This window comes from Parambassis ranga, chromosome 16 (assembly GCF_900634625.1).
Source record: "Parambassis ranga chromosome 16, fParRan2.1, whole genome shotgun sequence".
Lineage (NCBI taxonomy): Eukaryota > Metazoa > Chordata > Actinopteri > Ambassidae > Parambassis > Parambassis ranga.
Window position 1 is genome coordinate 11,998,862 of NC_041036.1, and position 13,516 is coordinate 12,012,377.

The 13,516-nt window shown below is 42.9% G+C and overlaps 1 protein-coding gene across 2 annotated transcripts; it reads left to right on the top strand.

The window, feature by feature from the left end:
• The first annotated feature begins 541 nt into the window (after positions 1–541).
• ptpn3 (protein tyrosine phosphatase non-receptor type 3) lies at positions 542–12,970 on the top strand. 2 transcript variants are annotated; one of them, XM_028425376.1, is made up of 27 exons: positions 542–716; positions 1,364–1,429; positions 1,888–2,029; positions 2,957–3,091; positions 3,251–3,293; positions 3,394–3,475; positions 4,214–4,258; positions 4,350–4,402; positions 4,600–4,717; positions 4,804–4,891; positions 4,975–5,063; positions 5,151–5,214; positions 5,578–5,780; positions 5,860–5,985; positions 6,125–6,277; positions 6,377–6,452; positions 6,547–6,624; positions 6,780–6,836; positions 7,113–7,269; positions 7,388–7,563; positions 7,820–7,910; positions 8,082–8,143; positions 8,239–8,385; positions 9,064–9,192; positions 10,179–10,324; positions 10,416–10,551; positions 12,344–12,970. In XM_028425376.1, the coding sequence occupies exons 3-27, from the start codon at positions 1,961–1,963 to the stop codon at positions 12,416–12,418; spliced, it is 2,598 nt and encodes an 865-aa protein (XP_028281177.1). In that variant the 5' UTR covers positions 542–716; positions 1,364–1,429; positions 1,888–1,960; the 3' UTR covers positions 12,419–12,970. The 2 variants fall into 2 exon arrangements, with proteins under 2 accessions (XP_028281177.1, XP_028281178.1); XM_028425377.1 differs by lacking the exon at positions 8,239–8,385.
• Positions 12,971–13,516: the final 546 nt, after the last annotated feature.

Here is a 13,516-nt window from a genome sequence, read left to right on the forward strand (position 1 = left end):
GTGTCCTGTAGATGGTGACAACCAACCAGAGGAACTTGTACCTTTAGCTTGTATGTCAATATTAAGTTTATATTTCATTGACTAATTAAAAAATATTCAGCAAAAATATTGATGATTACTTTGTTATAACTGTCTTGAAGATGGTTTAAAATTTACACCTGGCTCCCTTTTCAGTTATATGTTGTCATTAAAATTATGTGACAATATTTTAGGACAAATTTAAGCTTCACGCTGTGATTTCATCTCACTGGTGCTGCACTTATAATAATTATTTACAAACAAAAACCCAAACCAACAAACTACAAATGATTTCGTATGAATGTAAATAACACATAAATTGATTACATTTCTACAAAGATGTATTTATTTATAAAATAAGAATATTATATGTAATCATTTTTATACTGGGATTACAATTTGAGGTCATTTTTTTGATTGTAAGTAAAGGATGTTACGTATTTACTGTTTTAAATTGTTTTAATGGAGTACAGTATACTGTCTTTGCCCATGCGCGCCCTTGCCTCGTATCGCGCATCCCATCGGGAGCGCGCGCGGCGAAGGGGCGGGGCCGCGCGGAGTCAGCGCAGCCAGGGATGAGAAACTTGTCCCGGATATTTACCTAACTCTACCTGGCTCTTCCGACGCGCCCCGTCCTGAGGTTTCACACCGCGGACAGGCTGGAGGATATACACCGTCTCTGAAGCGGGACGACTGAGGTAGTAACACCGTATATTCTTTCCTGTTGTGTTTTTAAACCTTCACTTCCCAGAAGAAGAAAAAAGAATCTGTGAACTTGGCCAGGCTGTAGTTACGAGGACCGCCGTGGTTGGAGGAAAGTTTGCTGCTCCCTGCAGTGCGTTCCTCCTTTTGGGTGTAGCTGTAGAAAAGTTGAGGCTGTCAACAGGTTCCTTGTTCGCGCTAGGGCTCAAAGTACACAGAGGTCACAGCAGAGTTTATTATCGACAGTCGGAAAGCAAAAATATGGGCGTAATACACAGAGACAGGCCCTGTTTATTTACTGGTATGTGGTGTGTGTAGGTGAAGCAGCAGAGACGAGGGTGTAGACTAAAGCTTTATTTATACAAATAATACAATAATGTCATGGCAGAACGTGCAACTACAAAATAAAGCACCAGTTTGACTTCCCTTATAAACATACAGTTGCACGATGCAGAAGTGAGATCACAGTCCCCACATCATGATGAGTCTAAATGTAGCCTTGACTTGTAAACTCATTAGAGGCCTGCCTGTGAGCCAGTTATTGTGGAAAACCAGTCATCAAACTGGGACCAGCTCTACTTTAATATATTCAGAGTGTGTTACTGTGTCCAAACATTAACTCAGACATTGTGTGTCCTTTCAGAGGCTGTGTGAGGCCGGCCAGCCACGTCCATTAATCCTTCACCTGGAAATTCAACACAGGACACATGTAGGTACACACGTACATACAGATGGTCACACACTATAGTAGAGTTAGGGTGTCAGTTTTTGGGGTGCATGCATGCGTTTGTGTTCATGTGTATCTTTTGCAGCAGCCGCTGGTCTGGGATCAGTTGTAGTGCTGTAAGATGGGGCGTGTTCAACTCTGAAAATGTTTAACATTCTTATCATTCAGCTGCCTGCAAAAGGCGGCGAGGCGCAGAGGGAGAGCAGCAGGGAGAGGGAAGGGACATGTTCAGACCCAGGCCAAATAATAAGAGATTACACAAACACACATACACACTCCTTCACATTCACAGTGCATTACTCACTGCAGCCTGACGCTCCATCCAGCACATACATTACTCACCACACAATATCATCCTGAGGGAGGTGCTTTCATTGGAAGACAACAGCCTGGAAACATCTGACACTGTTTTGTGGTTGTGGGTGTTCGTGTGTTTCCAGGTCCACTTTCAGTGACAAGCAAAGGGCAGGGTGTTTGTCTTGAGAGGGAGGCAGAGTTACCGTGGTAACAGACATGCCAAAACCGGACCTGCTCTGCCTAGTTCAGCTGCTGGACGGCACTATCGAAACCTTCAGAGTCAGCGTGCGTACAGTAACACACACACACACACACACACACACACACACACACACACACACACACACACACACACACTGTTTCCTGAGATTATATGTTGCTCCTATCTGTCTCCGAGCTCTGCTAATGATTGTAGTGTCATGCATGATGTAGTGGCAGACTATTCTTTCACATTTTCATTGATCCACTTCTCTTAGTCAACACTGACCTTGGCTTGAAGGTCACCTGCTGCAGCTTACAGTATAGTTTTCGCCTCACTTGGGAGCCTTTAACATTATCAGCATATCATGTCAAATGCAGTAAACACACACTGACAAGCACACACTCACTCTATAAGACAATCGCAGTATTGCTTTCCAGGACGGCCTCTGTGTAGCATTTTTATGTGAACCGCAGGAGAGCAGGGAGAGTGCTGTGCTTGCAATGTGCAATGTGCAATAACAATATTAAACTCTCCTGTGCTCTCTTTTATATGCCTCACGTGCTTCTTGTGTTTGAAGCGGATAACTGTTATTTCAACAGAAACATTTTGAGTTGGTTCAAACTCATCATCACCCGGATTGTGTGTCCATGCACATCAAAAAATGATTGTGTGTTCTGCTGCAAGAACACAATCCGCCGCAGTTTACAGTAAACAAGGTTCGCCTGTGATTCTGAGTAACAGAAAACGTGGAGGTAATGCAGATGAGCTGCAGGGTTTCCCTGAGCGATTAATAAAACAATGAATAGTAAAACGGTTGAGCTGCTGACACCTTTATTAGTAATCTGATTTTCACATGAACATCTACATTATTAATGTATGACTAAGAGGCTATTTTATTAGTAAACCACCATTAACACTGTTTCTATCTGACATACTGTACTGTGGATTTTCAGATAAGCTGCCACAAAGCTTGGCTGGTTACCCTGTTGTTTGTGGTTTCCATCTTTCAGAAGCAGGATGAAGGCGTGGTTCTGTTGGACCTCATATGCGACCACCTGGGCCTGCAGGAGAGGCAGCTCTTCAGTCTGCAGATCAGAGAATCTAGCACTGCTATTGCCTCTATCACAGCCAACACACACTCTCCTGTGAGCTCACTGTTCATCTCCTGTGCATTTGGGCTCAGATTGTATTGCATTGCAGTTGCTGATCACTGTTTAGTTGATGATAACCACAGGGTATACTTACATAAATGTTTTTTTTTGCCCTTGTTAGCCATAACACTTAATGAATTTCTTTTTCTTCAGAGATGGTTGGAGCCTGAGAAGCCCTTAAAGAAGCAAATAAAAGGCAGGAGAATTCTGTCTTCACCTTTCAGTTAATAATTTGAATGAACAGATAAAGATGACTGATATGTGCCTTTTTTTGACCCTGTGATACGTCTCTGCAGGTCTCATATCCCCTTTTTATCTGAACTTCAGAGTACGATTCTTCATCTCTGATCCCAACTCTCTGCAGCATGAGCAGACGAGGTTAGTAAATGAGCTCTTCTTGTCAGGTCTCAGATGTCATATATCACTATATATTAAAGGGATCATTGGATCTATTTGAAATAGGGTTGTATGAGCTCCTTTTTCATAGTCAATGCATTACCTGCAGGATATGTTGGTGGGCAGAAAAGCAGACAGGAGACGCAGAAGGTGTTTTAAACCCCTTATGTTGGATAAACAAACAAGCTAAAGAGTGATAATATAAACTAACTAAACTAGTAATGCAAGGCAGACCAGCAGCTCCTGTCTCCTGTTTACTGTTACCATAACCATTTACTGTTTATCTCAGTGAATTCACCTTAGGTAACCACCTTCAGATACCACTTTGAAATCACGTCTTAAGACAAGCTTAAGTGATGACATTAAATCTAAAATCTAAATTTGCACCAGTGTCTGCTACAAATGAAAGTCAAACAAGGGTCTACATCTGTTCTAGCTCTGTGGGAACAGAATCAGCATGCTCTCATTGACAATTAATTACCTGTGTTATTACTTGTTAATTCATTTTAGGTTCCAAAGTCTGGGATTTGCTGATGTTTATTGTCTTGATACCATTAATAGCTGTAGAAAAATTTGTCCCAAACCATCTAAGCACAGTTGTGATTGAGGCAGAATACATAAATATTTCAGTGTGTAGTATGGCTAGCATTACAATATGTCAAACCACAAGGTTAAACACAAGCGTGGTGTGATAAAGTTCCTCTCGTCTCTTCCCTGCAGGCACCTGTACTTCCTCCAAATCAGGAGTGACATTAGAGAAGGACGGTCAGTAGCTCAAACAGTGACCACTCCTTCTCTTCAAGTATGAAGTTTATGTTTAGCTGGTACAATTTGTAATCATCCACTATGATTGCAGGTTGCAGTGCCCCCTGAGTGCTGCTGTAGTGCTGGCTTCTTATGCTGTTCAGTGTAAGTCCCATCTCAAGCTAAAGAAACAAATGATTAATGACTCAATAATAACTGTGCCAGTAATTATTCCAGAGTCTCAATCTTCTCAACTCGCAGCTCTCTTATTGTACACCAGATGTCAGGATTTACGGTCTGGTTGCTGCTGCTGGTTACATGTTTCTGCTTGGATGCTCAGTGTCTCTTTGCATCACCTATAGCGGAGATGGGGGATCACTGTCCGTCCCGACTCCCTGGTTACCTCTCAAAATGCCACTTCATCCCTGAACAGGATGAAGACTTCCTATCTAAAGTGGAGGATCTGCATCCACAGCACAAGTAATTTTTATATTTGGCTGCCATTTGTTGTGCAGTTAGTTCCTGTTGTTATATGTCACTCACTGAGCTTGCTTATGTGTTCCCAGGGGGCTTAAACAGAGCGAGGCAGAGTTGTGTTTTCTTAACACAGCACGGACGCTGGAGTTGTATGGCGTGGAGCTGCATGCTGCCTTGGTAGATCAAACTCATTTAATATCTTGTGTTTAGTTTTACTATCTGTGCATTCTTTTTATTTTCTCATCATCTCTCTGTCTCAGGATGCCAACAATGCCCCTCTGATGGTGGGTTTGGCCTCCAGTGGTGTTGCAATATTCTGTAATATGATTTGCTCCAGTTTCTTCCCCTGGTGAGTGATACTGCTGCTAATTATTATTACACATCTTGTTCTTCTGTGTTTTATTAGCCTTTGACAAATTGTATTGTTCTAATCCAGGGGGAACATCATCAAGATTTCTTTTAAGAGGAAGCGCTTTCTCATACACCTTAAACGTAAACATGTGAGTCCCTCCTTTGTTTATTTGTTGCTTAGTAGTATAGTTCAGGGACCTGGTGTTTCCTTTAATTGAGTCACACACTTGGCTGTAAATCTCTTTTCTTTATGGGACTTTGGGATTTGCACACATTTCTTTTTTCTTCTCTGGCTCATAAGTATGGCATTGATTTAATTTTTTTGTGTCCATCTTGGCCTCTTAAAAAATGTAAAAAAAAAAAAGAGTCCCCTCTCTTGGCTCTTGGGTTAGCTTAGCTCCTATCACACAGAAACAGATGTTTCTCACTGTAGCTTTAAGTCACGACATGACCTGGAATGTTGGCGTTATGTTCTAAAGCATTATAAAGAACATTAAATCTGCTTGTTGCAGGGGGAGACCCAGGACTGTGAGGTGTCTCTGGTGCTGCCCTGCCCCAAGACCTGTAAGAACCTGTGGCGGTCCTGTGTGGATCATCACTCCTTCTTTTCTTCCAATCGGACAACCAGGAGCCCAAAATACAACAACAGCACAGTTCAATCTTACAGAAAGCTGATAACGCAACACCTGGGCCTCGGCCACAGCAAAACTGAGAGGTGAACTTTAGACTTGTTGCTTATGTCCATACGTTCTTGCTATAAATAGAAGTGACAGCTGTACTGTCTTCAATTGCAGTGGTCCAGTGTGCCAGCGTGTGGTGGGAGGGATGGTGTGGAATCCCGTTCTGCGCAGGTCGCTTTCATCAGAGCATCTCGAGACCAAGAGTCTGCCCTCCAGATCACCCCCAACCACTCCCAACTGGTACGACCGCCACCAACCATGACTTTATCAAAGGCTACAGCTACACAGATATAAATCATTTGTTCATTTCCTCTTTGCTGAACTCCAATTGTGTACTTTCATTTGCTAATATCTAACTGCTGTTATGTTTCTCTGGCAGGCGTAGTCCTCGAGTCCGCCACGGTGTCCGTAAACCACGCCCGTCTTCAGTGGAGCTGAGCAATGATCTAAAAGACATGTCAGAGGGGGAGGATGTTTTCTACACCTACAGGGCGTCTGTGGGCAGCAGCGAGGGAAACGGTTCACCTCATCAGTTAGTATCAGAAACAAGCATTCATCCTAACCAGTAAACACATTAATATGAGCGAAGTAACTATTATAGTAGTAATTATTATCTTTCTGGTACATACAGTCAAGGACCAGAAGAGGTTTTGTTGCCAGCTGATGACAGTATAGGAGAGGAGGACACCTTACCACACCATGATAAGGTCAGATAGTTTCTCATCAGCTCTAAATATGTTGAACAGTGTGTATGTGTACATGTTTAACTTGTGTGTGTGCTGACTGAATCTGTCTGTGCAGGGTGCTCTTGGTGACGGTGACCTGATGCTAATATGCATCACTCCTGATCACGAGGGCAAGTTTGGCTTTAATGTTAAAGTAGGTCTCTCTGTCATTAGCTCTGTCCTTGTCTCTCTTTCTCTCTCACACACACACACACCAAGATTTACTATTTACATACGTTATTTGTTGTTTATTTGTTTGTGTTGATGCTCCAACCCTCCTGCTCTGTTTAATTTTGCAACTACTCCTAGGGTGGGGTGGATCAGAAGATGCCTCTTGCCATATCCCATGTTAAACCTGACTCACCGGTGAGAATGCACTTGCGCGTGTTTGTGTTTTGACAACTTCCAGGTTGTAACAGAATGGACAGACAGCTGCACACAGTGGATAGATCTGGATATGTTGCAACTTAATAAAGCTTGAGGCTATTATGAGTCAATTAATTGATTTATTTTTTAAGCACTATTTGAGGCTTTTTTGTTCCAGACAAAAAACTGCCTGTTTAAACAGTGTAGTGGTTGTTGCTGCACTGCAGGCTTAGATATCCACTGATACAGATGCATCTGTCATATTTTTGTTTTTAGGCTGGACGATGTGAGCCCAAACTCCTAGAGGGAGACCTGGTGGTGCTCATCAATGGTCGTGACATTTCTGAACACACACACGATCAGGTTGTCATGTTCATCCGAGCCAGCAGAGAGTCACACTCTGGACAGCTGGCCTTACTTATCAGGCGCAAAGGTGTGTGTGTGTAGCTGAGAGAGAAAAGTGCTGACACAGCATGTGATCTAAGTGTGCACTCTGTCTGTCATGTTTCTATGAATATTCATTGCAGCCTTGAAATGTCCTTGTAATCCAGGTCCTGGCCGGGTGGCACCTCTGCTGCAGTTACCTCCCACCCTCACACTCACCGTCCAATCACAGGAAGACAAGCTGCAGTCACCTGGTCAGTTGGAGCGGGTCACGACACTGGAGGAATCGATGAGACAGCTGGAGAGAGGGATACAGTCTGGCACACTGTGTTTCCATTTTGAGGTATTTATATTTATAAATGCATGTTTTAACAAATGGGTGTGTTTGTCTTTTATAAGCAGGGTTTAGTTTCAGTGATGTGGGCTGGAGGGATCATAAAAATGTGTTGATTGTTTTTTGGGGGGCCAGATGTTGCCCCTAATCGTTGCTTTGACTCGGTTCATGACTTAAAAAAAAGATGCCATTACTGGCCTGGAATTCTCTGTTTGTGTGTGTTGACGAGCATGTTTGTGTGTGTTTGCATGCTTGTAATTTCTAGAATTTGTACAGGAGGAAGCCCAGTTTGTCGCTAAGCTGTGCTCGGCTGCCTGAGAACATGGACAAAAATCGTTATAAGGATGTTTTGCCTTGTAAGTGCCTGGTGTGCCTTCATTCCTCTTACTCAATGCTCTGTGCTAACTTTCTAATCTTGAGCTGGAAGTCACTGCTGTGAGCCCTTATGAAACTTAATTGGCTGAGCCTGAGGTGTGTTGACAGCTCTGCCATGACCCTCACATGGTGCTTTCCTGCTTTCCTCTCAGATGATGCCACCAGAGTGCTGCTGCAGGGCGAGGAAGACTACATCAACGCCAGTCACATCACGGTGAACAACACTGATATTATTGTGTGTTTTGTCCCTGTCTAACATTCAATGTAAACTCATCCTGTGTGTGTGTGTTTTATTTGTATGTCTCTTAGGTGGCGCCCCCGGTATCTGGTGTATGTTTACGTTATATTGCGGCTCAGGGTCCATTGCCACAGACCTGCACTCACTTTTGGCAGACAGTATGGGAGCAACAGACACACACCATCATCATGCTAACAACTCTGACAGAGAGGGGACGGGTATACACACTTCTATAATTCTTTCATAATGTAAACACACACAGCTTTAAAAGAGAGGAAATGAGTGCACAGGGAGAGAAACACAGCATCAGTGATGCATTATCACAGTGATTACTGCATCACAGTATTACATGCTGTTTTATGTTTAATTTGATACGTACATGATTACTGTAATTAGAAGATTTGCTGGTGATGTTTGCACACAAGAATAATCGGCTGAGTTGTGAATAATGACAGGGATTCCTAGGATGTAGTCAAATGAAAAGTGTGAGTGAGATGACAATGAGATAAATAATTCCAGGCATCGAGATATCAAGGTCCTGCCGAATGAACATGTTTCTGTCTCGGCTTGCCTGTTGCTTGGTAACCAGATGTTCTCATTAATGGATAATTTCCCTGATATTCATCAAGTGCCCTGAGTTTCTCTCTACTTGAGAATCACACACACAGACATACATGCACACACTAACTCATATTGACTTTCAGTTCACATCCTGCTCCTGATGAATTGCTTTTGTTCCTCAGACTGCCGGCTGAAACATTCCATCCTGTTGAATATGAGCTTGATTTCTTGGGAGCAGAGCGCAGCTGATGTAGCAGCAGTAGTAAACTGTATCCTGACTGATGACTCATGTCAGAAGTAATGTAATTTTCTTGGTGATGTCATACACTTTACAGACCAAGTGCCACCAATACTGGCCACATCCACCAGATGTGAAGGATTACGGGCACATGCGGGTGAAGTGTCACTCGGAGCAGTGTAACCTGGCGTATGTGACGCGCCAGTTCACTCTGACACATACACAGGTACAGTACACAGACACATCTGTACCCTTTGGTATCTTAGCAGTCCTTCTGCAACCCACAGTGCTTCTTTGAAACAACCAATATGGCTTCCTATGTGCTTTCTCAGGTTATGTGGGCCAAAATGTTTTTCAAAAAATGGCTGACTGGCAATGAATTGATTAAACAAGCACCACCTGCAGCCCTAATAGGAAATTGTATGTCCACATGAAACAGGACCGAAGCATGACCAGTGCAACACTGAGTTTCCTTCTTTGTATGTTGCAGTGGCATGTTCCATGTTTTTGCCATATGTCACATAACAGAGCTCACCACAGAGAACTGCCACTCCTGGCAAAAAAAAAAACTACAACATACAGTCACATCCGTGTGGGTGGTTTGGTCTGCATGTCTGTGTATGGGTGTGTATTAGCAAATTCTGTGGCCTGTATTCATGTGTGCTGGTGTGCCTTCTGAGACGTTTATCTGTTTGATTTTAATAAGGGTGATAATCAGATTAGAGGGTGCTGTCTTCCACATCAACTTCCACAGGTAAATAAACAGATAATGCTCAAGGAGCCATGAAGTATGATTGCACACACATGCATACACAGATACTGCTGTGTGGGCCCATCTGTTCATCTGGCGGAGCGAGTTAATCCCTGCATGGAGTCACAGGCCACATGCCCATTATAAACTCTAAACTCAGCCATTCTCCTCCCTGCCTTCAGTATTTTTCTCTCCACCCAACCATCTTTGTGTCCCTCCTCGCTTCCTAATCTCTGTCACCTACTTGTCACGTGTATGTGTTTGCTCTGTTTTTCCACTGCACTCTCTGTGGTTTTTTGTTTCCTCACATAATGAATAATGTCAGCGCTTCAGTGTCTCATGTGGGTGATGTACTGTATTTCCCAAAGGTCATACATTTATCATGTTAAATACTGCTTATGCAATCTCTCATTACCTGCCTCTTTGTCATTTGTGTGTTTTAATGCTCGGTGTGTGCTTAGCTGGGTGAGGAACGTACAGTCACACACCTACAATATGTTGCGTGGCCGGACCACGGCGTACCTGACGACCCCTCAGATTTCCTGCTCTTCATCAGCTCAGTCAGAGAGAGGCAGAAAGGTGAAGATCCGCTAATGGTACACTGCAGGTAACACATGAATACGGTTTTAATTGGATGTTGCCAGCACATACTGTACTTTCATCTCCCACATCACGCCGTGTTTGTTTCCGATTCTCAGTGCTGGGATTGGACGGACAGGTGTTCTGATCACCATGGAAACGGCGCTGAGTTTGTTGGACGAAGGTCGGCCGGTGTTCCCACTGGACATCGTCAAAACACTGAGAGATCAGCGAGCCATGATGGTTCAGACCACGGTATAGAGACACAGAACGAGGCTCAGAAACTCCTGTTTGTTTAGTAACAACACTCATGTCTCTTTCTGTCTTATCTTGTTTTAACCAAAGAAAGAAAATTGACCTTTTTTAAATCAGGTTTAACAGAGACAAAAAAATCAGTTTCATGCTCAAGGTCTTTCTGAAGTCACCTCATGATTCACCACAGGAGCTTTCAGAAATTCACTGTTCCCAGAATTACCTTTAAAAGGCTGCTGTCAGATTTGGACATTTGCAGGGTCCTGCCACCTGCAACCTTCATTAATTCACAGAACCTCGACTGCCTCAGTGTTACAGTGACGGGTGGTGATGAGCAGCTTCAGCTGAGGTTTTGCTCTGTGGCACCTCAGTGGTAGTCGTCAAGGGAGAGGACAGTGTTACTCATTGTTTCGATAGGAGGTGGTGCTGGTAATGTGGCAGCCTGCTCCTGGGCCTGCGCTGCTGCCACTATCACCCTTATTTTGAAAGGAGATTTGGTCCCCGAGGCTTCATCTCTCTGATGTTTTTGTGCTGATGGAACGCTTCCTCATGTTTCCCTGATACAGTCTGTTTGTGTGTCGGTAATGGAAACATGTCAGAGGACATTCTTTTCACTGTACATTAGGGGCGAGGCAGCCATTATTCTTCTTTCAGGATTTTTAGAGTTCTTTCCTCACAGCATACTGGTTCCTACTGGATTTAATGTGTTTTAAAACAGGTCACTTATATATAGTTGGCAAATCAATCCCACCAAAGAGCAACCAGTCGCTGTTTAGAGGCTTTTCCTCCCAGCAGATGGAGCTTCCCAGCTGTCATATTTAGCTTTGTGAGTGATGTGTAACATTGTTTTTCTTCCGGACTAAAATGTTTCATTAACCACTGAAAGGTTTAAATTTACATTGATGTTGCTGAGATTATGACTTCTAAAGGCTTATCTACTAATGTAAGCAGCATGAGCTGTTTTCACACAAGCTGCCCTTTAAGACATGTGACAGGTTATGGAGATTGTGTCAGACGTGTTCTCACTGCTGGAAATAGTCGTGCTTTTGTAGATCATGCACGAGGAGCTGGACTCACTGGTGATTATGAACGAAGTGTGTTCATCCGTTCATTCAATATACAACCAACAACATTAACTGTAACATCATTAATTTACCTGACATTTACCTGCTGTACTCACACATAAGCTCAGTCAGACGTTAGACAACATTTGTACTAGGAAGCTGGTACAATCTGTTTTATTTTTATAGGACTGTTGCTTTCTGACACTTTTCAGGGCTGTGGTGCATATATGAAAAGAGCTAAGGTCACATTTGTGGTTGTGGGTTGCCATGAAATGATCCAATGGCTTTCAATTAGCATTGCATCAATTAACATCAGCTGTACTATGTTTAGTTAGCAAACTAACACTTTAGATTTAGATGGGCATAGCAGTGCCTGCTGCTCAGCACCTAGATCAAACTGCCCCTTTTAGGTCACAGAGCTGCTCGGACAGCTCTTGAAACCCTTTAGAAAACTACACCTGCTGTTTGTTTTGTTTCCTCCACAGCTCAATACTGTGTACACATGTTAGAGAGAAATAAATTGTGCACTTGCTGGAGACTATTTTCATCTAAAGATCAATACACATTTGCCCTTCTCAGTATTTATGACAGCAGAACAGTGAATGTGGACTTGTGTCCATTCTGATTGTGAGGGAGGATCATGTTATTTTCAGGGGATTTATAGACACTGAGCACAGTTTTTGTGGTGTTTTCCACTAACTAATAATGTTTTGTTTTTTGATCTGTTTCAGTGTCAGTTCCAGTTTGTGTGTGAGGCCATTTTGCGAGTCTACAAAGAGAAACAGGATAGATCCACAGCACCATAACACCCAACAAGCAACAGGACACATTTTTCTGCCTTTGCTCATAGTAGGCAGCTTCTGCAGAGAGAGCTACTGTACAGAGCCACAGCAGACTGTCGCACTTAAAGGACTAGAAAATAAGAGTATAACTGCCTTCAGAGTACAGCTGTCTGTGATCTGTGTAGCTCTGTGACAATGAATTTCACCTAGTCGGCCTTAGTTTTTGCTGAAAGTGCATTAATCTTATAGAGGCTGCTGTCTCCATAGAGACTGAGGTGAGCTGCTAATTTCTCCACAAGAGGCCACTCAGGAATAATGCCTGTACTTCTTAAGCTATGTGTGCCTTAGACTGACGCTTCCCAGTCGATGGATCAAACAGGGCAGCAGACCAGGGTCGGCGTAATCTGTAGTTTATCGTCCGAAGACGAAGTGGAAGGTTAGCTTTAGATCACCACAGCGGATACTGTAAGGTCTTGGCTGTGCAGCAGTGCTCGCTGTCTGCCAGAGCAGCACCAGATTCACTGTTCACTCTCACTCTTAAATTATTAAGACACTAAATAAACACGCTGATTTATACTCATGTGTCCACTGTGTCACTTTATCCATTAATGAATGTTCTCCCTTATTGTTGAGGTTTGGTGGTGGCTTACAGGCTTTTACACAATTCCTTCAGAATGAAGCTGCTCACTGAAGAGGTGTGTGCTTGTTCAACCTTCAACTCAGTGCCTCTGAAGCTGGCATCATGTCAGTGGAATTATCTCAGCATTACAAATCAGCCCAACAGTCTGGATATGACAAAGTATTGGCTTAAAGAACCACACTAAAATGTAATATTGTCAGAATTGTGGTGACTCTGCAGGTTATTGTGATGATATGTACCAATGGACATTATGTCCTCAGTGCTATAACCAGAATCAACAGACTAAATGTTTATATTAAGAAATATAACCATTTTTTACAAATCTGGTCTGAGAGATGCAAGCATGTTAATGCTGTAGAGGAGGATCAAACCTGACAAGCTTCCACTGAAGTCATATTATTAGTAAAATAACTCATGGATTCAAATAAAGTTAATGGTTGCAGAGAAAAATGCCTGAAGAAGCTTCTTTTTCAAATATATTT

What these genes read in the sequence shown, in the direction of transcription:
- ptpn3 (XM_028425376.1), top strand. Translation starts at nt 1,961, where the DNA reads ATGCCAAAACCGGACCTGCTCTGCCTAGTTCAGCTGCTGGACGGCACT. An exon ending in GGAAACGGTTCACCTCATCA is followed by an intron (nt 6,278 to 6,376) that starts GTTAGTATCAGA and finishes TGGTACATACAG; the next exon opens with TCAAGGACCAGAAGAGGTTT. An exon ending in CCGCTAATGGTACACTGCAG is followed by an intron (nt 10,325 to 10,415) that starts GTAACACATGAA and finishes TCCGATTCTCAG; the next exon opens with TGCTGGGATTGGACGGACAG.